Below are 27105 nucleotides of genomic sequence, written 5' to 3'. Positions count from 1 at the left end.
TCAATTGGTGTTTAGTGCAAACAACAGAAAGATTAATCTTGCCAGAAATAATATGTGTATGCCTGGACACTGGGATAGAAGCAGTTTACAGAGGTCAGGATGCATCTCACCATGGTCAATGGAAAGAGAAACACTTCTGGGGGCAACTGTTTCCCTTTTAAGATAAATAGGATGCACAGCCCATTGAAGGATTGCGTCTCTCCACTGACTACTGGAGGGACCTTAGGTAATTAAGTTAGACTGTATATTTACCTTCTAGATAAATAAAGCTGGCGAACTCTGTCACAACAAAATGAATAGGTGATCTGAAGTCAAATAGTAATAAAGCTATACTAAATTCAGAGCTTACAGAGAAGAGGTAACACCAACACATCTCAGTTGCTAGCCCCAAATTTAATTTTTAGTAAAAAAAATTCAGAATAAAAGGTCTTTTACTTCCATAGTTATTTGTGAGAATGTGGAAAAGGTAAACATCAGTGGTCAAAAAGCTTTATCGTAATTCTAAGTAGTCTCCTGCCATCATCATCCCCCTCTGTTCTAGCAGTGAGTAACTGCCCATTGGATTCATTACTACTATCCACGCTAGCCAAAATGCTAACTTTCTTAGGTAGCTAGCTGAAAAAAGCAAGTTATTTTACATTTACAAAAATTAAATCATGAGAAATAAGTTCTTCAAATTGTTTGAGGATGGAATTGCAGAAGTAAGGGCATGATTTCAAGGAAAACCTGACGTGCAGCTTTTCTGTGGTATACTAGAACAGCAGCAGAACTCTATTCCCAAGCAAAAGCACAGTTCAGCTCCGTTACTGCAAGTTGCTTTGGGAACGTGCGTCTTAGAACGCAATGTCATTTTCTGTCTCACTCCTCCCTCCAATAATTAAACAGAAAGTTTGCACTGTGTTTCACCCTCCATCTCCAAGGAGCACGTTCATCAGAGATCAGAGGGCTTGATTCTCTCAAACTAGCACTACAGACCTTAAAAAGGAAGGGAGAGAGAGAATCAGGAAGGTGGGAGATTCAGAGAATAGAAGCAGGATATGCCAAGGCAAGTGTCCTTCAGGCAGGGACTAAGGAAAAGCACTGTAGGAAAGTCTCCTCTGAACAAAAGGAACTTGCTTTGTTTGTTCAGAAAATTAATGATTTTATGACTTATACTTGTACATGTGCATCCCTTAAAGAGAAGGCAGGGTACATAGCATTTTATTCTGAAAGAAAAGATGAGCAGTTACATATTATTCCTTTTGTATATCCTTTTAAAACAATTTCAAGTTCTCAGTGCTATAATGAGTGCAACAGTATCTCCTTGATTTAATTTCTTATCTATATAGTCTAACAGAGGGTTACTTTTATGAAAAGTGCATAAGAGAAACACTACCAGAATATACACTGAAAGACAGTACACAACATAGTGTATAATACTACATTTTTTAAAAACAGCATTTTCTAAGCTGACTAATCAATTAAGGGGATGATTAATTCCCTAAGTCAAAATGCTCAACAATTTCAAGTAAGAACATTTAAAATATGCAGACATTTGCTCACCTGATTAATGGGTAGAAAAGGATGAAATTTATAGACAGCAGGTATAGCAGGAGAATAAGTAGAAGCATATACAGGTTCCTATGACAAGGACAGAAGCAAAGCAAAAGAATTAGAGTGAAAAGAGAATTTGTTTGCCAGAAATGGAGATGGGGGAAAGAAATAACCCCTCTCCCCTTAATTTCTTAAAATGAAGCAAATCCCACTCTTTTAATCTTCTAGAAATGTTTTCCCTACTGAAAAGCCAGAGATGAAAAAATGTTTTCATAACGCAACAGTATGTTTACCAAAACCATTCCATGCAGGAATTACCTAAGTTAGTAACAGTATCACTACAACTCAACGCAAAACTAAACTGCACAGGCAGAAGATGCACTTTTCATATGCTGATATATATATATTTTTTGTCTTTGCTTTCATGTGCCACTAAATTGATGAACCATGTCAACCCTAACATTAATATTTCTGCTGCAAGTTTAATCAGTCCCTACTAAATAACAAATCATCTGCTTTCTAGATAAAATGAAGGAATGCTTGCTAAAACTGGAATAGAAACTCAAAAGGTATTTGGAGGGAAATGCTAAGCCCATAGCATGCAGCAAAGGTGAATTTGCCATGGCATTATCATCTATAATTCTTCTTTCTTCCTATATGTTAAAGCAAACAAGAAACATTGCACAGAATGTTGGAAAGTGCAGTTCATTAGAGAATTGCTCAAAACAAAGCCTAATCATTACAGCTCGGGCTTTGATTAGAACTGGATACAAGAATATAGTAGATGCCATATATGTAATTGAGATAAAACTATGTACAGAAAGACTAATATTTTGCCTAAAGGTCACTTTTTAAGGGCTTACCACTATCAAAATTTTATATGCTTCATCTCCAGAGTAATTTGAATTGACTGTTCAACCCTAGTACAAATGTGTTTAACACCAGTACTGAGTTACAATATGAGTTTGCTACAAGATTAAGCGCATTTCAAATGTCATTCACTGCTTTAATGCTACTGCAGTGCAGCTGGTAATGACATTAATCAGGGAGTCTGTTAAAAATGTCTGACCGTAAAATAGGAATTTTCACTCCAGTAAATCTCAGTGTTTTGATACTAAGGAAGGATTTTAAAGTTAGCTAATTTTTCCACCCAGGAAACAAAACCTGGAAGTCACTAAACTTCCATCCAACTTAAGATGATGAATACAGACATACCAAATCCAAAATATTCTTCCCAAATAAAATGCAATTTTTTCCAAGACATTTATCTTAGTTATTCAGCTGGACAGCGCACAATTGTTCCATTGATGTTAGAGCTATTCTATGAATTGTCCAAGTATGTTGTACTGTACATATGAAAATTTTAAAATGTCTCATGGCTTTCAAGCTTTCCTCCTATGTGTAGCAATCATCAAAACAGATGCTGGACCTCCAAGTAAATCTTGATCCCCCCCCTCCCCCAAATCTGCATCTGCACCATTTAATTCCTTATTCCTTTTTTCCCCCCCCCTCATTTGAAGTTGCTCCATCAACTTTTCCATGAATTTTATGGCTTTTCTACAGTTTAGCCACATATAAATGACTAACACATTTAGAGAAATATCTCAACATGCAGACAACTGTGCAGAAGCATTTTGACTGGAACTGTCCAGACAGCACTACTTAACACAACTATTTTAGTAAAAAGAATATAAGCATCAACTTTTGTGGTTTACAAGAAATCTAATGTACTTTAACATTTTCTATTTTATATATCTATGCTTCAATAATCAAACCTCTAAAACAAATCAGACAATCTCTTTAACAACAACAATAAAAAAAGGTGCCTGACCACATTAATCTGAAGAGTAACATACTGCAACTAATAAACTTCAGGCATTATTTTGAACCAGCAGGGTATGACAGAAGTTTATATACTCTTGCTGTCAACACATAACTGCCACCTGTGTAAATTGTATTTTAACTTGCTCAAGTCACAGTAGTCAATACAATTCTTGCACTCCCATTGCTAATCCACCAACAGCTGGCACTAAGTTTTTAAAGTACATTGCAGTCTTATAGCCCTTTTAAAAATATAGAAACTTTGAATAATATCAATAATAATATTTTCAGATTTAAGGGCAGCTGACAATGACATGTTGTAAGCAGTTTGGTCAACTTAGTGAAGCTTTGCATTATTTCTAATGTATCACACAATGAATCAGCATCACAAATATCAGTACAGTTCAAGAAGCCGTGTGTCTAATAAAACTGTTATTTTTTTCTTATATATCCAAGATCCACAGTTTGGCAGAAATGAAAATCCTTGGGTGTAGGCTCTAAATATCCAAGTGCTAAGGTGGCCCAACACAGCGGGTGACTGAGTATCACAGAAGCTCCCACTGCTAGCGCTGTTACACCAAAGCCTGTACCCTTCAAGCCCTTCATGCTCTCTTACTTGCTTTAAAAGCCTAACATGCTATGCTGAGTTGAAGTTGCTGCACATGCTATCAGAGCAGGGAAGATACGGGTGCTGGGGAGCAGAGAGAACAAAGGTTTTGTCTCTGCCTTCTTGACAGCTGCTTAAAGCTTTTTGCTCAACCCCATTGTCTTTAGGTGGAGAACATCTGTAATCTGATTTCAACAGTTGTCATTTTGGAGACTGGTCTGTTAAAAGTGTGACTGCAATTTTGCTTTCCTCACTGAAACTGTTTGCTTTAGGACATCTTCAAACTAGGAACTGCTAGAAACTTTTTTGACCGAGTCCACATGGCAAAAATCAAAGCAAAACCCCAAACCCACAAAGCAAACTTCAAAATCCATTTTCTCATTTTTCTCTACAGTTAACACGCCACCATTGATGAGTCATATGTTCAGGCACAGAGATTATCCTCGATAACAACAAACTGTGTAACAACTCTTTACTTGTCATACACTGATGGAACAAGGAAACCTTCTGTTATTGTCTGCTTACCTATACTAACTATTTAATGGAAGCAGCATTTCCACAACTAAATGATTAGATCCAAAGATTACTGTCTTCACCAGTAAAATTTATAAAACAAGCTTCATCTTCACTCGTCCTCTATGCAAGCATCCCTTCAAATTAAAGGTTTTTAGAACAGCAAATTTTATCTGATACTATCACTTTCAAAATACTAGACTCTGGAGAAGAGGCAAGTTTTCATTAGTCCTTCAGTTTAAAACAGGAATACCCTTTTGAAGCATATCTCCTGGTCATTCTCAGTTACTGTGGTTTGGTCCACATTGCAGAGCAGTCTTGGAGCGCACAGACTTTTGGAAGAGACTAAGTCTCAAAGTGCACTGCTGGACCCCATGTAACACTACAGCTGCTGACTGGCAGTCAGGCCACAGAAGCAGATTGGATTTAGTCTGAAGCAAAACTCCCCTAGATAGTACTGCATGGATACCAGGTCCTCAACACTAACTGTTCTGCTCTACTGGGCCACGCAACTTACTGATGTATAGACACAGCCAGAGTGTGCTAACAGCACAGACTTCCCTCTCCTTCATACCTTTCTACCCATCTCCCGCTCCATTCCTTAACACTGACAAGACGGACGAAATTGTAGTCCAGATAGTTCTGGCTATCCACAAACAGCAAAGACCATGTAAGATAAACAAAAACCAAGTAACTCATAAATGCTCAGGTACCTGCATTTACTCAGTGTTCCTAGGAGCCAAAATTATGGTGGAGGGAGGAGGGAAGGAGTATGTACACAGAGATGACAGCTTCAGTAATGTGAAATTTTTACAAGCTCACCCGTACCAAAAAAACACCCAAACTTAAAATCTTAAATCAATTTATATATATATATATATATATATATATATATATAGTGTGTGTGGGGGGGGTGTTCAGTCATTATACCTGTAAGCTCCAGAAGGCCTATAAGACCACTTACTGCTTTATTTCTGCTGATGTAAGACCCTCTAACTAATATTTTAGGTACCAAGACAGCAAAGTCATATTTTCATTTAAAGAGCTCTCATGACGGGAAAATTGTTTTTTAAACAAGCCCGACAACAAGAGGAATAGCAGGAGCTAGTAGCTAATATTAGGCATGCCTGTCTAGTTGGATGCATCTTCAAAGCTGTAGCATTTCAAGCAGCGTGTTTTTTCTTAACAAGGATAGAGTTACCTTCTTCTTCAACAGCTGCTCAACTTCTTGCATCTGCGCACTACGATCTGTGACAGACACTTTTGCATACTCCTGCTTTTTGCTGAGCCTGCTCTTCCAATCCTCTTCACCACTCTTCTTCAACAATGCCAACCTAGAAGGAAAAACATGCCAACAATGCGTCTTTCAACACTGTACTTTTAACATTATCCTCAAAAGCTACCCTTGTCATTTCAACAGTTCCTAAAATTTACTAATATTTTCTAACACTTACTATAGCTATTTAAATTTCATACATGTATAAAGTTCACAAATACCATGGCTTTACTGAACATATTGAATGGGAATACAAAACAGACATCTAGATCCAAGACAGGTAGTAGAAATTGTCAATACACTCAAGGGAGACTAGGGTATGATGCAGATCATCCTAAAGCAAACATACAAATAGGTTAGATGAATCATTTCCCTCACCCTTCTGTTGACTGTAAAACACTTAGGGCGACTAGCTCAGATATGAATGCTTACTCTGTAGGTGTCTAAAGTTAATGAGATGAATCCTTCTCATAGTATTTATTGCTCAAAAAAAACAGATTAAAAAAATATTTTCTTTAAAATTTGAGAAAGAAGAGGTCTATTCAGCAGCTAGCCACCAATTAGGTCTCAAAGTGCATCAAATGGTAACTCTGCAACTTCTGCTCAGACTAGAACTCCAGCGACTTGAGGTCACCATCAGACTGATCATTCAGTATCTCCTTGCTTATCTTGGGCATTGCTATTATACAAATCAGAGTAATACCAATGCACTAACTCAGTGCTAACTACACTACGGCTGAGCAATTTACCTGTGAGATTCAATTAGTTTAAAGGATGCCTTATATTTAAAAATGCAGATTATTGGTAATGTCTCTTAGGTCAACATGATCTTTTAAAAGTGCTGTCATCTAATCTTGACCAAAATTCTAAATATAGTACAAAGGGACGCTGATTGGCTGTGCTGGGTGCAGCACATAATTCTATTCTGTTGGAAGTATAACCTATTTGTCCTTACAAACCTTGAGCTGAATAGTTTTGGGGTAGGGGCAACCAGCAAGGAATACAAGGGGCACAGAGATATGGTCTTCAACTTACCTCCCTCAGAAACTCACATCCATATGAATTTCCTAGCTTTCAGAAATCATTTTGAGTATTCCATAAAAAGTATATCTGTAGTGCTTGTGCAAACAGTAGCACTGCTCCACTAATCAATTTTTATTCTACTTGAGTTGTTAAGTTTTATTACATTAAAAAAAAAAGTTATCTAAAGCATTTCAGTAAAGACTATACAAAAACTCATCCCTATTAATGTTTGAACAGGTTCAGTAGTTAAAGTGTTGGCAAACTATTCCAACCACAACATATAGAGGTTTGTTTTAGAGATGTGATTACTGATATCCTCTCACCAAGTCTTGTCCTGAAATGATGAGGAGAAGGAAACTGTAAGACTGCATAGGTCTAGCTAGAAACCAAGTTTCAGGCAGCTGTTTCCTTCAACCACACTACTGACACATTCAGGGATGACCAACTGGTTCTAAGGCAGTCATTTGAGAAAAACCAAGAATGTAGACAAAAAACAATGCAACAATCATGATGTAAATTCACAGAATACAATGGCAATAAGAACGTTAGCATTCAAGACAGCGGTTACTTCCTCTCTTCCCACCCAAACTGACTGCTGCCAGGCAGTCCTGGCCCATTTCACATTGCCTTGTTGCTCCATACTTCACAAAGTACGCCATGAATAGCATTTTGGTTGGCTTCAGGCTAAGATGGCTTTGTTTTTAAAAACTTCTATAGCTGCTCAGCATAGCAGGCAGAAAAAGCTCTTTCTTACACTTACATTAATGCAGGGTATTTGCTCTAGACCTTTGCCCCAAACAGCTTGGCTGATCAGGAAAAGAAAAAAAAAAATCTATAATTCTAAGACTGCTTCTGTCTCTCTGAAGACTTTTTCTCTCCTCTGTCATGAGGTTGGATTCACACTAGTTCTCCACTCCTCACTTATATATGTAACAAAACAATTTGCTCCTAGAACAAGACCACACATTTGCTGTCTCAAGTGGTGAAATCACCCCTTAAAGAAATACATATGCCCAGTACGCAACTGAAAACTTCACTGCTGTTTAAAGCAACACATTATTTTAAACCATGGAAACAGCAATAAATTCAGACTGCTCTAACTTAACAGTAATTGGAGGGCCTCATCTTGCATAAATAAAGATGCAAGAACTGCTGAATTGGATCGTGCAGGCAGCCCACCAGCTCAGTAGGTTAACTCACACAGTAGTCAGTAGTTGATTCTCTGGAAAGTGTGCAAAAATATGGCAACTACTAGGTCTAACCCTTGGATCTAAGGCCTACTGTCTACTAGTTTCATTGCATACCTGTAGTTTCTCACCTCTGATAAATAATGAAAAAAACATTCATTATTCACTTTCACAGTTCTATTCATACTACTTCCTCCTCTGCCTCCAAAACTTCCTTTTTCAATCTGAAAAATTAGTTTTTGTCTTTTCTTGAAAGAAAGCTTTTTATATATATCTGTCCATCTGTGTCAGCTTACTCTGCAGATTTTTTTCATCTGCTACTGAGATAGAATGATCATAATCCCAGAAGCATCAGGATGGGGTCAATGCAAAAAACTTTCACAGTGGAGCCAAAATGTTGGATTACTGAAATACAAGCAAAAATTAAACAATGATTTTGCTTAAATTAGGAGTGCTGTATTAAAGGCTTTGGCAAGAATCCAGGCAAAAAAAGACAAGTGACAAATCTTTTTCTGTGGTAATATTGTAGTATCTTAGCTGCTAGTGCTATCCTTGAAATGTGTTAAACTGGACACAGGCTTGGCTTTCACACATACGCCACAGCCAGTTGCTTTCACATGTCCTTCATAAATCTTGGAGGCCAATGTGAGCGAAGTAACTGCAAAAAGGAAGCCAACCGTCAGAGTGCATAAATTCACTATATTGGAGTCTAGCCTATACCAGAAAGTCTTGTTCTGCCATCCATGTATCAGAAAAGGTTGAAAATTAATAGTTTAGGCCGGGCTCTTCCTGATGAACAGAGGTTGGAGGTCCACCAGTTAAGAGAGATATCTGTAACTTTTGACAATGGCGACCGTGACATATAGCTCACTTCCCAACAAGAGTGGATAGGGAGGCCTTCCAGCAGCTTTGTCTCCGTGAATGTACAGAGACAGGCAGTTATACACAACTGACACTCCATATGAAATCCTCCAATACTTTTCTCTTCCTGAAGGCATCTCCCAAACTCCCTGTTTCTCTGGCTGAATACAAGACAATTAGAAAAAGGTTTCCACCATGATATGTAACACATCAGTGGATTGGCAATATTATCACTGGCTGCTGAAAACAGAATACAGCCTGAACTATTCAGAGATATGAGCCTTTGCTCCCTTTCACTTCCAGGCTGCATATTGGCAGAAGAGAGGACACCTGTAAAATGAAGCAAGGGTTAAAGAAGCTTCCATTCACTACCAAGTTTTAAATATTTTACCCTTTTTCATATTTTCAACTAAGAGTGTTTTAAGCAGAACAATTTTACTTGACTGAGAATGCAGAGATAATATTTAGCCTGTGATAGCAAGCCTGAGCAATATTTAGTTATCTTCCTTGAAAATCATGATTTTTCATTCTTCCATACAATATAGGTAATTCTGAGAATACCAGGTATGCACTCACTCCACAAGGATCATATTACTTCAGTGAAATAAGTCTTTGTGGAAAATCACTTTCATCCAGATCAGCATGTATGTATCCTGCCCAAGTATCGTTACATCTGTGGAAAAGCTGTTCTTCTGTAAGGTGAAAGAATGTCTGACACAGCCAGCAAAATCCACTGGATGGGAAGATGAATTAGTGAACGTAAAAGGAAAAAAGAAATCCAAAGTGTAATAGTTAATCTTTAGCAGAAATGTTCTTTGAGGTTTATGAATACTTGGCATCAGCTACAGCTAAGCAAAAGAATATGACTGGTTGTAGGTTTTTTTTTTTTTTTTTTTTTTTTTTTAATTCTGGGCCAAGAAGTAGACCACTGTGGTATTCTGGAAGACTAATACATTTTGATACCAGCTCTGCCATTTACAGATGTTTGGGGAATCAGAACATCCAAATTCCTGACAAGAGAATAGGCATTTTCCTGTGTTGGCTTTGGGACTGACTAGACAGTCTTGGAGGCCTAACTAGAGTGATTCTAGACTGGATATCTAGATGGACAGTCTTTAAAATCAGTTCAGGAGACCAATTGAATTGAACCATTAAATTTAGGACTGAGACAGCTACTAATGCTTGGATCTCCCCTTCCCCCTAACCTCTTTTTCCCCACCAGAGTCAGGGAAGGCAGATCATTTACCACTCACAATGCAGAAGTTACTGGACTTAAGTCTTACCTGTCCAAAAATTTGACCTATTTACAGAAGTCAAAAAAGGTAGCTTCAAAACAAACAAACAAGAAAACCCCACCCAGTAAGCTGGAAAAAAAAAGTACATCCTTCAGAAAGGGGAATAAGTCTGTATAGCTGTTCTAGCTGCAACCCTGCCCTTCTCACTCTCTCTTTCATTAAAGGGAAAAGAGGAAGGGGAAGAATGTCAAAAAATGAGGATAACTCTCACATGTCCTAGAAATATGTGAATTTAAGAACGACACTTTGGAATCCTGTTTAAAAAAAGTGGGTTGCAGTTCCTATTACTGCATCTACCTGATCAAAGTGACAGAATACTTTCACACAGTGACAGTTTAAGCAAGCAGCTATTTTTATTTATCAATTCTACTTTCACTGGAGAAAAAATGAATTAAGAATAGGCCCACGTGTCAGCCCGAAGCAAGTGATCATAATTCTACTCACTGGACTGCTACTCAATTCCCTTGTAGTTTGGGTCTGAGTTTTTGCTCTCAAAGTTTTAATTAAATTAGAATGACTTTTACAACTACTACTGCAGCTATTGCTGTCATATCCAACCATGAACCCCAACTGTCTGCACAAGCACAGAACACTTCAAATTAGAATGATCTTGGGTTGGAAAAAAAATTAACACTTCCACAAATTTGTCCAACTTATTACCCTTTGAAATTTATGCAGTAAGTTTTCAGAAGTCAAAATGGCAAACATATTTCTAAAGTAAGGTGGGAAACATCACAGAGTCAATCTCTAGACTCCCTGTATTGAGCTTATTAAAAAGAGACTACTCCCACAGAGCAGCAAAGCTGCAGCTATTAAAAAAAACGTTATAACTGTTGTAATTGAAAACAGAGCCTGAGGAAGTTTATTAAGTATATTAGGACAAATGTAACTATAATATGTATTTTTCCTACTTTCATTTTCTGAACCACTTATTGATTATTCAGGTTATTCTTTCAAAATCAGATTACTGAATTCCTTTGAACGATAATTCTCATTCACCATCTGCCTTGTAAGCATGTCAAACGGACTAGCTGCATGTTTCTGCTGATAGTACTTGACATCTAATGAAGCCTAATGATCACTACTCAGCTTTTTCAGAAACAGATAGAAAGCTCCTTTTTATACCATCACTCTACACGTGTATTTATAGAGATCATTTCAAAAAAGTGAAATCTAATTACCTTTCCTTAATTGACATAGTTTTGCTGGAATTATCAAGGACGTCCTCAGTTGTTTGCACTTTGTTCTCTCCAACAGAAAACACCTCACAGGGATTCTTACAAAATTTTCCTTCTGATTGTTCAGAGAGCTCCTGCATTCTACAGGATGCCACAGCGGCAGTCTGTGAAACCATCCTCAATGCTGATGCGCTGGTGAGCTCAGAAGTTGACTCAACATGGTCTGCCCATTCAAAAGAGAAGTAAGGAATTAACACTTAGTGCTATAATCAAACATATTTTATATTACTAACTCTGAAGAAGCAAATCTGTTTTTTAAACATTCAAATCACATACTATCCTAACAGACAAAAAATTTCTGGCTGAGCTAGAGTACAAAGGTTAATCATTCAATATTAGCCACTGCAAAGACTGGCTGTTTTTTTTACTGAAGTTCACATGAAACCAGAAAGTATCATGTTCAATACAAAATTCCAAACTTCATATAGACCAGGCACAAACTCCTGCTCCTGTTGTCACAACAGGAACGTGAATGGATGGAAGAAAAAGAGGTGACCAAAAAGTAGGGGGAAGAGAAGCAGATACAAAATTTAGAAAAGAAATTAACTTGCAGGTAAAGCAGTGCATAAGTAGCATGATAGCAGAATATTTAACAATTTAATACAGTTCTTATTTTCTAAGAGAGTTTATTTATTTTTAAATGCAGCAATAAAAATGCAGGAAAATGTGCCTTGATGAAAGATGAACTCAACATTACAGCATTATCCTTAATGGAATATATGGAATGCATTTTTCTTTCTGAAATTTTACGACCACAACACAGGTCTAATGCACAACTGCTCCTATTTTATCCCTGTCTTTGCCTCCCCTACAGTCACAGAGGTTTAATTGGATAGAATGCACACTGCTTTTGAGAAATGCAGACAGATCTATACCTTCCTCCCTGCTCCTTTTCTGAGACAATTTAACCTCAACATAAGTTAACTACAGAGGATGAAAGCAAAAATATTTCTAGCACCATAGGATACTCTGGTCCTGTACCCCATCATAATAAAACAGAAGCCAATACAAAAGCCTTCTAAACTTAACAGAATGGAAGGCTTTGTGTGATAACTAAGTTCACTAATAATCACTAAGATTATTTCCAAAGCATTTTAAATAAAGGTGGGTGAGTTTACTTAATCTAAATTTGAATTACACTATGGGTATAGAAATAACTGCTTTGAGAATGACTTGCTTTAAATTTTGTCACAACATTGAAGAGAAAATACAGTAGTAGTGAAAAATTCATAATCTGAGAATCATCCATTATTAACTACATATACACATTTGTAGTTAATGCGTAATATAACTATATACACACAAGAAGGTAACAATTAAAAGCAAATCCAGACACTTTATCCAGAACAGCAATTTCAGCTTGTTCAGCATTCTGAAGAACAGGGGGAAGAGAAGAGGAAGGGATAAATCTTAACTCCAGCACACAATATGACCTCTTTCTGCGTAAGAAAATTTGAAAAAAATTGAGCCATCTTTAAAAGCTCAGGAGTTAAAAGAATGAGTAAGAAAAAACTATACTTGCAAAACTTAAGATTCCACAGGCCTATCGCTACCTCTAAACAGTGTTAAAGAAAAAATAATTAGTCTTCATAATGCTTGAAACGCCAAGATGCTTAAACAAGAAAGACCACTGGTGTTTGCTGATCTATACTACTCTAAGAGCAAGTCTGCACCTCTTTACAAAGCCTTGCTTTTCATAACACTCTCCAAATCCATCTTTTCTTCAAAGGAATATTCTTCTTTGACTTCCCACTTACCCTGCATACCAGTATCAAATTCCTTCTGTTCAAGAGACTGAAAAAGTGCTTGTGGACTAAACAGTTCCATACTGCCCTTCCTCAGGAAGCTGTATGTTGTCTCTTTATGGTAGTCCCCTGTTTTTTCAGGAACAGGATGTATGGTTTCTTCCTCAAAGGAGCTGTACTTTGTAATTTCATTAGCTTCATGTGCTAGAAACCTCTTTCTGTCTTCTTTGTGCTTCTTTGATGCTCTTTTGCTTTCTAGTGCTTCCATTGAGGGCTGCCACTGTTCTGACTTCAGCATGTGCTTCCCTGAAGAGTCTGTGTTTTCTGCTGAGGGGTGGAATCTCTGATCAGCTTTTGGGGCAGCGCTCACGCTTCCATCACTCACTGGCTTCACATGCAGATCTCCAGCGTACAGCGGAGAAATGGCAGAGGCCATTGTTGAAACTGATGTTACAGCTGTAGCTGACAGGGGAGTAAGTTTTCCACTTTCATTTTGCACCTATGAACAACAACAACAACAAATAAAAATAAGACTTGAAGAATTCTGAAATCATCAGTTCCCCCAAACAGTCTATCACATAAGTTCTTCAGGGCAAGAGATGTGCTTCTATACGAAGAGTGCTCTACCAATACACACCAGAAATAGATGAGGGTATCAGCAATGCCCCCATAATTTGGCAGCAGATTGGATGGTTCCACCCAAGGAAGAAACAACTGCGCACAAACAGCAACATCTTTCGTAACAAAGGACATAGGTGTAGCATGCTATACGACGTTGTGTCAAACTCCATGAAAAGGTTTATACTGACATGGCAGTGCACAGCACTGGGCAAAGGAATTAGTTCAGGTTCCAGACACAGGATGACAGGCCATGTGCCCAGGCTAATCAACTCTGCATCACAGCAGGGATAATCAGCTTTGGCACAGCTCTGCTCTGATATGGTTATGCAGCTTCCAGTTTTGGAGCTAGCTCAGCACCAGAGAGAAACTCTGCTCTGTGTTCTCTTACATTGGGAAGACTTTCATGACAGTTTGGCCATATAAATCACCTTCACACAGGACTGTTAAACTAAAACTTTTTCAAATATCAAACATTTGCTGCCTCATGCACCTCTGAGCAACACACAGTACTTGAATTCTAAGTAGTATTAAAAAAAAAACCACACACACCCTTTAAATTTGCTTTGCTGGCTGCTACAGGGGAACAACTATTTTCTACTCATCTAACACACTAATTTTAAAATAGTTTTCTTAGAGACAATTAAGATTCCAAATTTTTCTGAAATACAGAGCTTGGCTTCATCTTCTCAAAGAAGAAAGGCTGCACAAGGGATTGCCAAACATGCCTTCATACAAATCAGGATGTTTTTTTTGTTTGTTTTTTGGTTTTCTTAAACTGCAGGGCTAGTGAACAGCATGCAAAAGCAATAGACAAATTCCCAGAAGTAGGACCAAATCAAATGTAAACTGAAGATGCACATGCAAATTCCATAAAATGTGGACAAAACAGTTATACGTTAAACAAAATGGAAAGCAGAACAAAGACTATTACACTAGCTCAAAGATTCCAGAGAAATGTAAAGAAAATAGTTACCAGTTTACTCTTGTTCCATCGCATCTATCAGAATTAGAGATGTAGAGGAGATCAGCAAGGGCATTTTAGCTTTAATTAGCAGATATTTACATTTCCAATTATTCATTTTGGTAATACACCCCTAGTTATCTACTTTGATAGCTTTTTCCTTTGTTTCTTCCTAGAAAAACTATAACTAAACCCCAACACTCCAAACGCACATTTCGCTACAGAAAGTCTTTTTGCAAATACATTCCCATCCTACTCTGTTCAGAGGTGACACTTTTGCTAGGCTCAGAAAGAAATGACAAATCATACTTCCTCTGCGTATCCCTGCTTGAAGTGCAAGTTCTTCCTGCAAAAGCCTGACAGACTAATGTGACTATCACTGGCTTCTCTCCCATCTGTTTCAACACATTTCTGTTAATCACTTTCCTGGCCCCAAAACAAGCCAGTGACACAGTCATTAAAGATTCTAGGCTACAACAGTAGGTAGTGTGTGGAAAGTGAATGGAAATTAGATTCTTGAAGTCTTAAGATAAATATGCCAAACATTTACTACCACTTTGCTTAAGTAAATTAAGGAGAATTATATATCTGTGCAGCTTTGCACCAATATCAAAGAAATCCTGCCTTCTCACACACAGTTCTACTGTTGTATGGAAAATGTATCATCACAAATGGAGAATACGGTAGGAAAAGGGTAGGAGTTTCCTAACACACTGATTCAACTCCCTAGAAACAGAACATGACCTGGAGTTGTGTTTCACTATTAAAGTAATTTTCCTTTTAAAGATGCAATACTAAGGGACTCATGTTTCTGCTGTTGTGAACATCAGCTTTGAAAGACCATTGCTTGCCCATTTTATGCTTGAACTTCACTAAAAAGGCATTCCTTTGCTGTTCCAATAATATGAAGGATTACAGCATAGAAAAGGAAGATCAACTCCACTGCACAAGTTAAATCATTTCAACTGTGAATTTCAGAAATTCACAAGAAATTCTGCTTTTGAAAAAAGGTCTCCATGTCCCCTTCTAGAAGAAAGGGGCAGAATAATGTCCTGATTAGTAATAGAAATATACAATGCTTTCAGGAAAGTGTCATAAAGAGGCACATGGCAAAGCTCCAAAATTTCCCCAAAATATATATAAACCACAATGAGGTGTGTCACAGTTTTTATCCTTTTGGTTAGGAAATTTCTTTTAGAAGACATGCAATAGTCCACAGGAAGCAACAGACACTATGAAAGGTACAACATCAGGAAGACAATATACCCTTAAATTACTTAAAAAGGAAAAACACATCAATGAAACACGAACATTTTAGAGGATGTTGTTCCTCAATGTCAGAAGACTGCTTCCTGACAAGCTTTTTCCTGCGAGTATGTCAAGACCCCAGTATGTAGCTCAGAGCAAAGGAAAGGCCAGCTGTTATGGCATTTTACACTGAAGGAGGAGGGAAGGAAAGAAGGAGGAGGGAAGGAAAGAAGGAGGAGGGAAGGAAAGAAGGAGGAGGGAAGGAAAGAAGGAGGAGGGAAGGAAAGAAGGAGGAGGGAAGGAAAGAAGGAGGAGGGAAGGAAAGAAGGAGGAGGGAAGGAAAGAAGGAGGAGGGAAGGAAAGAAGGAGGAGGGAAGGAAAGAAGGAGGAGGGAAGGAAAGAAGGAGGAGGGAAGGAAAGAAGGAGGAGGGAAGGAAAGAAGGAGGAGGGAAGGAAAGAAGGAGGAGGGAAGGAAAGAAGGAGGAGGGAAGGAAAGAAGGAGGAGGGAAGGAAAGAAGGAGGAGGGAAGGAAAGAAGGAGGAGGGAAGGAAAGAAGGAGGAGGGAAGGAAAGAAGGAGGAGGGAAGGAAAGAAGGAGGAGGGAAGGAAAGAAGGAGGAGGGAAGGAAAGAAGGAGGAGGGAAGGAAAGAAGGAGGAGGGAAGGAAAGAAGGAGGAGGGAAGCAGAGCTAAGATTACACTTACCTGCTCAACTTCTCCAAGAGTGACTGGCTGAGTCTGGTAACGAGCATTCATTCTCCTGTGCCTAATGTCTCCTCGACTCCTTGTGGAGATGGCCCTGGACACTGGTTGAGACAGTTTGTTAAACAAAGCCATCTTTTCTGCCAAACTTAAAGTGGAAGAATCTGGTTCATCAGACTGATCTTGACCCATTGCCTCTTTGGCTGCTCTTATCTCCTCTTTAGCAAAAATTTTTTGGTGTGCTGATGCCTGCAAGCTGAAGAAACAGAACTGGAAATGAGTTTTTAAAAACCTCATAACAGCTTCTTTAATTTCAACTTGATAGAGGCAGAAGAACTGCACATGAAGCATAACAATAGCCAATGTAATACAGCAGCTTAAGTGGTTATGCAGTGGTTCAACATTGGCATGATGAATTCGAATTAAACAGCTGAAGATTTAAAGAAAGTTAAATTTTCCATCACAAATTCATCTGATTAGGACACAACAATTTTTTGAAAGGGGAACTCAGGATTGAAAACAAAGTTTTCAGACCAATCACTTTATACAGAATACAGAGCTACAGAGACACATTTAAGATGCCTCTTGTAGAGCCAACACTTGTCCTGCAATGCAATTTATGTACAACTCAATTTATTAGAAATAATTGGTGGAGCATATACAATAAGAACAATTAATATGGATCTAAATTCCAAGTTAGTACTGCTTTTAAGTTAGCATAAATTGTAATTCCCCTTATAATTTAAAGTGGAACAGAATTCAGGGTTACTTTTGTTTTGAGTTACTTGGGGTAACTCAACAACAAAAAACAATTGAAATATATTGCATTAATTTTAAAGATAGTTTGACCAATGCTGAAGGCAGACATGTTCATTCATAAAAGCTGTAAATGCATTTGTCTCTACAACAATGTATTTTATTCACCTCTAGCTAGATTCAGCCACATTTATGGAATTAGCATTCTTTTCTTTTTCCTGACGTGCTCTCTTTGCTAAAATTCACTCTAATTCAGAACAGGCAAACAGTATTCTGCGTTTTTACCTATAGGTGGTGCAATTTCTTATCTTTCCTTTAATTTTTCAAGCTAAAAAAATATGTAGAGACAGACAAAGAGGATATGTACTGCTTGTGAAATCAAGCACCCAGCTTTGATATTTTCATGTTAAGATGACATTACTGTATAAAAAAAAAGTACAAGAGCAAAGAGGGTTCTGCTAGGGTTGTCCACATGCAAGTTCATTTCTTTCACATAAAAAAAGAATATGCTCTAGAAGAGTTAAGTGTGGTTAGAAGGTCCTAAATCAGATGCTTGACAACAAAAAGCCATAATGATTTATCATGCAGACATAAATGAAGTTGACAAATACATTTTAAATATTCCTGAAACGAGTATCAACTTGACACATTGAAAAGGCATTCATGATTTTAAAGATGCATCTGCTACTGAGGAATCTTGTGCTCCATGTAACATGCATGTTTATCCCCCCCAGTACCTGATAGGTTGTACAGTGCTCTTAACTACAGTGGGACTAGGTACTCTTGTCACTACTGTGTGGGTATTCACAGAACGTGAAGCAGGGGTAGGTTCACTTTAAAGAATTGCCAAGGGAGGGAAAATTCACAGGGAGAGAGAAGAAAAAAGCATTAAGAAAAGCAATACATTAAGTGTTAACTACAGAAAAGACCAAAAACAAAAAACAAAACAAAAAAACCAGCAATGATTTATAATTAACTGAGTTATCTGCTGTGAACTTTGCAAAATAACTTCAAATACTTCGAAAGAACTTAAAACCTAGAGGAGCAAACAGGTTGTCTCTTCAGGTTGCTTGTTATCCATAACACAAACCATCTTTTAGCAGATGAGTAGCTGAACATGCTTGTTTTTTTTCCCCAACACTTATTTACCTTTTTTTTTTTTAATCTCCTTACCCCCACAGAAAGATTATATGGTATATGACCAGAGTGCAAGAAATGAATTTTCAAGAGTCCATTTGAGATTTCAGAGTTTAAAAGGTCTTCCCCAATACAAATACATTCCATAACAAATTATGCAGATTTCCTCAATGCAAAATATCTTTTTCACTTGGGATACAAACCTACGTTATGATTAATCCCTTCTTCTAATCTACAGCTCCACAAACCTTCTGCCAGATTACAGTTCATACAATTTATCCTTTACTGTTCCCTTTACTTCTAAAAAGGAATTTCAATATAGCTTCTCCTGTGGTTCTAAAGAAAGGTGGCCCTTAACAATGAACTTTTTGCTTGATACAAAGTTGTAAACACTACATATATAACACTTATTCCCGTACTTAAAAGCAGGAACCAGAGATGGAGCTAACACATGAATAAAACTTACGTAGCTGCAATGACCACTTCCTCACTGGTAATTGGTTGCGTGTGTGATCTGTCCTGCAAACGCCGCAGCCTTCTCTCTACTGCTGAACTCCTTGTAGGTGGCTTAGGAATATTTTTTGCATCAAATGATTTTTCCATTTCCTAAGAGCACATATGTCATAATTAAAACCTTGGAAGAAAAGTTACTAAAACAGTAATTTCTTTTCAGCTTTCTTGGATGCAAAGTATTAACTTTCCTGAATGTCCATCTCTGATTTAGAAGCAGGATATAATTGCACGGTAAGTACCACGGAGTTAAAAATAACTACACATCTGAACTGCACAAATGATATTCTCAAAAGACTACTTTAAAGCAACAGGTCTACTATGTTGATAGGAGAGATGAAGTTATATAACTTGGACTTGACTAACTGCATTATGCTTCATTCTAATACACTTAGGGCTCTTCAGTGTTTTGTTTATGAAATGTTTAACTGAGTCTTCTACTAAGAAAACTTACTCTAAAAAGTAGCCTCTTTGCAGCTACACTTAGCTTGGCTCGGTCATCCATTTTTTCTTCATCTACAAAGAGGAAAAAAAAAAAGAGGTTAAATGTAATGAATCAAGCCCACGTTATGTGCAAGGTTTTATGAATTGCAATTTCTGGACTCCTCAAAAAAAAAAAAACAACAAAAAAAATTTACTAATGAGGAGAAGCATCACCAGCAAATAAGTTGACTGTTACTCCCTTTTAATGAAAGAAATATCACCCCCAAAATTGTGTAAACTTTCCTCCAGTACAATACATGTAAATGCAAGTAAAATTCTGAACAGGATTCAAGAATAAAAGACTTCTTTTGTGTGTCTTTAGTTATCCAACTTTTATGAATATTCAGCAGACTTCTTATACTGGTCTATGATATCACACGGACTAAGAAAATATCTGTAGACTGAAAGACCAACCACTATCCTAAGGTGTAGTTCTCATCCTGCTGAATATAACATTTATTTTCTACCAGTTGAACAGACAAGATAGTCTCTCCTGAAAGTTGGTTATTCTGATTTATCATCTTGTTTCCTCGTTTTTCAAAGGTTCTGCTGGTATGCTTAGCAGCCGAAATCAGCATCTCCTAAATCTAAGAACCAGCATCTCAGAGCTGCAGAGAATATCAGCTTTCAAATAGCACAAAGCATAAAAGTCTAAATTTAGCTGCTCATGAGATTAGCTTCTTAATTTGTGCCAGATTTGCCATGAGTGAAGAGGGAAAGAAGCAAAATGGTGGACTAAATTATATAATTTTAATATCTAGTGTCTTGCAACTTCATTGGCTAGAAAATACTTGACCAATATCAGCCTTCCACTATAGTAAAGGCTTTTTTAATCATTTGTCTTAGATCACTGATTAAAAAGTGTATTTTAGCACCAATTAGCTCATTTACAGTCTAAATCAGATAAAAATTATGCTAAAGACTATCAAACAATCTCCCCCCGCCCTCCCCCTACCAAGTAGTGAGGAAGCCACAAGACTTAAATGGAATTTGAAGTTGTCTGTACTAGGCATGGCCCAAGGAAGAGTGGTACTTCAAACATCACAGGTATCGATACTTATTTTCTAGTGGACTTTGTTTGCACTAGCAAACATTTCTTCATTAATAAAAACAAAAACAAATTTGCTCCCATTTCTTCCTTAGCATACAGCGTAGCAACATACCTTCAGCAGTTGGCATTTCTGGACTCAAAATTAACCTAGTGAAAAATTATCAAACAGAAAGAAGTTAGTTGGAAATGAGACAGCAAAAAATGAGATTCAAACAGCATCTGAAGTAGCGAGACCTCAAAATTCTTAAGAACAGGAAAACCATGTATATTTTTCAAGTTTCAAGAAGTTTCCATTTACGACATCCTTTAATAAAGCAGAAAGGCAAGCAATTGCAGCCAAACTTAAATAAAGGAAAATGATTTCCAGGTCATCTTGCAAAAGATAAGTCTAAGATTTGCTGCCAGCTCTTTTAATATAAAATGTGTAGCTTTGGTTGTTTACAGAAAAAGTAAATCATAAAGCAGAGTAAATGAAAAGGAATCTTTTTATATAAAAACAGACAAAAGCATTTATGATTAGAAAGAACCAAAACAGCTATAATACTTTATGATGATTCACTGTTCACCATTTTTCATTGGGGGGAGGGGGGGCATTAACAAATTGACTCTTTCTTTTTTTTCTTCTTCTTTTTTTTTTTTAAAGCAGCTGCACACCCAAGTTAATTGGAATTAATCCTATAACAAATATTTCATTATTTTTAAAGAGAAATAATAACCTTGTAAAGTGTTTTGGCTATCAAACAATAAAATTCTCTTCACAAGCTTGTTCAGGTTTACCTGCCCCAGAATGCTACACAGAGCTACATACATGCCTACCTATCTGTCTCCTTTCGTTCTGCAGATGTTATAGGCTGAGTTTTAAATCTCTCAGAAGTCTTTCTATTTTCACCAGGAGAAAAATAGCGCCTCGGCCTTCGTGGCCCTCTTTCATGGTCAGCATTGGCAGACAAAGTGCTACCTGACGTTGACATCTCAAACCGAGATTCTCTTTTAAACCACATGATAGAAATTGCATAGAAAAGAAAATAGAAGAGAGAAGTAAAGCATAGATGTAAGCATCTCAACAATTCACTACAGACCACTCTGCATGCTCCTCCGGTACCATGCACAGACGTAGCCATTCCAGCTACCCCACATCGCAACTTGCACTAGCAAGCGGAAGCACAAAAGCGGGATTCAAACCAACTCAGCCTCCAATACACACTGGTGAGAGCTAAGCTGTGTGCTTTAAGTGCCGAACAACTGACGTTGAGTGTGTCATTTTGCTAAGGACGTGCAAGTGTCACACAAAAACGTTTGAAATGTCACCTACAGTTCCATTTTCTTGTTGGCATTAGCAGTTTCCAGGAAGACGTTACGGAGCTGGGCAACAGAGACTTTTGTGTCAACCATGCCAATCTCACCATTTGGTGCATTTGCTTCCACGCTCTGAAACTCTGTCTCCTTTCTTGTAACAAATTCCTTACTTCTAAAAGCCTCAAGCTTAGAAGCCACAGAATAGTCAGACATCGAGCGAGTCAGGACTTTATGCTTTGCTGTTGACACTTTCCGAGTAGGGCCTTTTGTCTTGGCAGGCTGCAATACAGACCCGCTCTGAATGTACATAACTGCTTCACTTCTTTCTATGTTTTCAGGGGTCTTAAGTTGCTGCTCAGGAGCCTGCCTCTTAGGGCACTCTAGCTCTCTCTGACCTTCCAAGTTACCCTTCGGCTTGCTTGTGAAAGAGGAACTCCCCACAGGGATGTCCAAATCTCCTCCTCCAAAGAGGCCTTCCTGGCTCTTCCCTTGCTTGAGAATCTCAGATGGCAAAATTGGTCTTCTGCCTTTGGAAGCCTGTTCACCCTTCAAGAAGTTTTCTTCATCGGGCTTTGCTCCGTAATCTCGTGCCTCTCTCTTTTCATTCTCCGATGCAGTGGCTGCTGAGGATTTTGTTAGGAGACTGATATCGTCTGGTAGGAGAAGGCTGCTAACAGAGATGTTTTCTGGTTCTTCTGTTGCCATCAGCTGAGCTGTGTGAGCAATGCCAGCAGGCTGAATATAGCCATGTATTGGTTGGCGGACTGAACTGATGGGCTGATTTACGACCCTATCAAAGGTAGATGTTTCTGTCTGAAGAGGCATGTAGTGAGCTGGCACTGGATGGGATTTTCTCTGAGACAGTGTGTCTGTGACAAGTTCAGGGCTTCCACGAGCACCTTCCTCTTTCACCAGTTTCTCTCTAACTTTTACTCTTTAAGAAAGAAAAAGGATTAAAGCTGTGAACAGCAATACCCAATTTGGGAAGGAACACAGACACCTATTGTGGGTACAGACAGTAAGATCATATTAAAAGAAAAAGCAATCAGTATACAAAAGAAAGCAATATTCTGATGCAATCCCTTCCCCCCTCCCCCCCCCCAAATCTTAGCAGTAACATTGCTCAAAATCATTTAAGTGATTCACAGGCCCTTGAACATGCATGACTCCTGAGAAGGTAACTGAGCAAGCTCGGGAAATGTATAGCACTTTCCTGTTAGCTCACAGCTGTGTGTGTCAAACAGCACATACCCATAGTCTCAAACAAAACAAAACCAAAACAAAAACAGCCTGATTTTGCTAAAGTGTTGGGTTCAGCCTGGAATGCCAATTCATGATCATGTATTAAGATTTTTGAGGGTCTCTAAAAATTGGGCAGCTTACAGCATATCAGTGTTTTGGGGAGGGACCAAGAGGGGGATTAGAAAACATTTCGGTATCTCCACCTAGCCCTCCAGTTGTTTTTTCAGAGATTTTTTCACTTGTTTTACATGATACACAAAAAACCCTAAAATGTTATCTGCAGCGTAACCCGTTTTATGCAAGTGAGGAAGAAGGTTGGAAGTGCAAGCCTTAAAGCTTTGAGTGAAACTATGGCATGGCTGCTGCTGTTCAGAGGGCTCGAAGGAGAGAACACGTTATGTTTTCAAACAATGTTTCACCACATTCTAACATGCAAAATTTACAGGAATGTACAAAAAAGCTACCTTACTTCACTATATTTTATAGAAACATCTTTGAACTTGTGTAACACGCATGCAAAATAGAGCGCCATACTCTAACTTTACATACCCCACTAACAGAAGTCAAGCACATGCACCTGGAGGCAGCCTTTGGTCTATAATTAGACCTGTACTTAAACTCTCTAGCATAATTTTGAAGCCACATGAAGTGTTCAGACAGCTTACAAGGCAAGCATTTGTAAATATCACAATATATAATATTAAAAATGAAAACCCTCTACTTCTTCCCCTCCCAAATGGGGATCAAAAACAGTTTGAACTCTGAGGAAGGGCAGAAACTCGAGTACAAAACTAGCTCTTCAGTGGAAAACAAGTAATCCAGCTCAAAGTATGTGTAATTCTAGGTTTGTTGCCAGACTTTCAGTTTACATTATAAAAAAAGCAAGATTTAGCAAAAGGGCAAATGAATGTCTAAAGGGATAATTCAGGATATCCAGAGTTATCTGAAACACCATCCTTTCTAATATTTTGGTGTTTCTTATCTCTGAGGATTGCTACACTTATCAGGAAAACTTCTCAGTGTTACATAGGCACAGAAAAGTGCACCCAGTCTGAGAAAGTGATCTTTAAAGTATTATGCACATACCAAGTATCCTCCAGAACATTCACACTGATGTAAGGGAGTCTTCCCTGCAATGCTTCTCATGATGGGCTAAGTGCACATTATCAAACTGGGAAAAAGCAGCTGCTTGTAGCTCTGAACAAGATCTTGCTTTAGTTTTCAAGATTGCATTTTTACTTCTCTTACGCTGTGTCCTTTGGAATTCAAGGTGTTAATCACAGGGAATGCTAAGACATAATTGGCTTGTAGTATAAAAACTTGTTTGCTTGTAGAGTGCAAGGTGAGATAAGATAAGAAGCTGCAGAAATTAGCCAAAATCAGTATAATAGCTGTGAAAAAAGTTAGAGGCATTTGTACTTCTTCACCAAAAGATCAGTTATAAGCCACAATAAAAGCAGGTGCTTCAGAAAAGTTTCAACAGCTGTTTATCTGCCAGAAACAATACTTTCTAACTCACTGCTGTTAAAGGAAAATAAAAGGCAAAGTGTTAAACGCTGGCAGGGAAAAACGGAAGAAAGGGCAGGTTTACAGTCCGTTAGCCACACAGCTACACTTTATACCTGGAGGGCCAGCTGATAAGTGAAGGTGTGTCCCCTTCCGAATCTTTCTGAAGGAACCATTCAGGTTTTGCTTTCCCTGCACTACTACAGAAAACAGAACTTCAGATAATTTCTGAGAAGACGTCAACACATGCTCACTCTTTTCTCCCACTCTCCCCCCTCCACCTCAAAACAACTTTTTTTATTAGACAATTACAGAGAACTGTTCATGAAAATAAAAGTACAGCATATGAATCAAATTGCAAGGTGATGAACTTAGAAATAAGCTTCCATTTTACTTCCACAAGTATCCAGAAAGTTTTCTGAATGTGCAATATCTTGTAAAGGTAAGTTTACCAAGCGTACGCTGTCCACAATTTGAAAAGTGAAACGGCAGAAGTAACATCCTATAGCTGCTTTGTCATCGCAGACCAGTTTCAAGGGCACACGTAACACCACCTCTACGCTTCACTCAAACCACTTCTTTCATTTGTGGCCTGTAAGAACCGACTGGGGTCAAAACAAAGTAGTAATACAAATTTAATGAAGTTAGAAATTCAGATGATGGTATCATGCTTCCCAAGAAACTCGTAGGGGCAACTGGAACCCCTCTCCCCAAACATACGCTGTGTCACTGGCTCACTGGGGAAACTAAAAACTTAAGAAACAGACACAGAGAGCCCTCAAATCCATCTGGTTTTCTTAACTCTAACTCCAAAATGGAAACAGAAAACAAACAAAAACCATAAAAGCACTATGAACTCTTAAAAGCCCTAAAGGAAACAATGTATGCAGACTACCTCTGCATACTTTCTCAAAAGCTGTTCTAATGTCCACCTGAACTCACAGTCCCTCAGCGACAGCAGATGCTGTCAGATATGTCTAGGCCTGTAACCACAGGCTGTCAGGCCACACTAATGCTCACCAACAAACCGCATGAAAAGGACAACAGGCCAGGCCACTTCCCCTTCCCTATGGCAAGTTCGGAAGCGACTCCTCACATTACCATAGAGCTCTTCGGAATTTAAATCCCACCAAACAGTTGAATTGAGCTCCAAATCATTTGCTTCAATTTTTCTTAGCTGACCTTTAATAAGATCAGTTGAATAAGGCCAAATAAAAGGGCCCAAGAACATTCTTAAGACAAACTTATTTGCAGAAAATGCACCGTTAATTTTGAGACCTCATTCACAATTGTCACCTTATCCAAATCAAGTTTGTTACAAAAGTCAAACAGTGGCTGCTAAAACAACTTTTGTTTTTCCTCTCAAACAGTGCCTGAAGGAATTCATCAAACAGGAGACAAAAACCTTCCACAGAAATTGATCCAGTAGCTTAAATTGCTTTGAAGCAAACTTCCTTCCAGTCTCTTACTGTGTACTTGGGCACATTTTATAGTGGGCACAAGCAGCAGTTATTTGCACTTGACCATTCATCCTCTGAAGAGAGCAGGCAGAAGAATGCAAGCCATGTTTTGTGTTTAGAGTTAACCAGCCACTTCAGCAGCAAAATGCAGGCAATGTCAAATGACACCCTCACAGCACTTTTTTTTTTTTTGGTCTTCTCAGTGATGGATAATAGGATTAATTATTAAATCTTCTTAGGACTGAAGGCACAAGGATTTCACACGTATTCCAAAGCAAGCTGCTTTGTTTTCTTATTTGAACTTAGCAAGCTTACATTTAGCAAAAACATTTTGCAACATTTATAATGTGAAATGGATTTCAAAATGGCAGCCGTCTGGAAAGCTGGCTTGAACCAGTATTTTACTTGTGCAAATTGCCTTATAGGATATTACCACACAGTAACTTTAAATAGACTGCGTGGAAATAGGTAATGGCTTCTTTGCCATTCAGAAACCGTGACAAGTGTTTCTGAGAGATCATTCTTAAATCTTTGAATATTACACCTGTGAGCACACCCTACCACAGGAAGCTGTCTGGGTATCAAAATAAGAATGGCATTTTGGCAACTTGGCCCTTAAAATACCACTTAATGTCTACACAGGTATCCAAACAAGAGACCAAATCCCCAGGTTAAGCTCTTGGCTGCTGCAAGAAACTACATCACATCTTGGGGAGTGCAGATAGTCTTTCATATCTTTTAAAGAAAACTAACTGTGAGAAACTTGTTTTACCCAAATACTGACCCAACTCTCATCGAGAAAGAATCTGAAATGGGTAATGATGCAATCAGCAATTTATGACAAGTTATGACTTCTGCTTGCTGCTTTTGCCTCAGTCTGTCATTTGCTAGCATGGAGCTACTGCAGAGCAGACAAGTAAAAATCACCACACTGCAAGTGGGACAGAACTGCAGGTTTTACCCCCATTAAACATATTCCTTCCTTAATTATTTCTCTTCAGCCCATTTGCAGCATCTTGTATCATAAAAATAGATA

At 38.1% G+C, this 27105-nt stretch overlaps 1 protein-coding gene across 6 annotated transcripts in view; it reads right to left on the bottom strand.

Annotated features, from left to right (window-relative positions):
• The window catches only part of SVIL (supervillin), a 104982-nt gene that overhangs the window by 26578 nt on the left and 51299 nt on the right, over nt 1–27105 (bottom strand). For 2 of the 6 annotated variants that reach the window (XM_013949296.2, XM_013949300.2), the window contains exons 7-16: nt 24726–24809; nt 21878–22795; nt 21382–21552; nt 20678–20712; nt 19486–19547; nt 18988–19127; nt 16632–16884; nt 13112–13598; nt 11298–11517; nt 5676–5808 (exon numbers count right to left, since the gene is read on the bottom strand). In XM_013949296.2, coding sequence (XP_013804750.2) covers nt 5676–5808; nt 11298–11517; nt 13112–13598; nt 16632–16884; nt 18988–19127; nt 19486–19547; nt 20678–20712; nt 21382–21552; nt 21878–22795; nt 24726–24809 — 2503 coding nt within the window. Of the gene's footprint in view, nt 1–1542; nt 1621–5675; nt 5809–11297; nt 11518–13111; nt 13599–16631; nt 16885–18987; nt 19128–19485; nt 19548–20677; nt 20713–21381; nt 21553–21877; nt 22796–24725; nt 24810–27105 lie in introns of all 6 variants that reach the window. The other 4 variants (XM_067291848.1, XM_067291852.1, XM_067291851.1 and 1 more) reach the window with 4 other exon arrangements.

Source organism: Apteryx mantelli, chromosome 2 (assembly GCF_036417845.1).
Source record: "Apteryx mantelli isolate bAptMan1 chromosome 2, bAptMan1.hap1, whole genome shotgun sequence".
Classification (NCBI taxonomy): domain Eukaryota; kingdom Metazoa; phylum Chordata; class Aves; order Apterygiformes; family Apterygidae; genus Apteryx; species Apteryx mantelli.
Note: the sequence above shows the minus strand (reverse complement) of the source record. Positions and strands in the feature narration are given on the sequence as shown.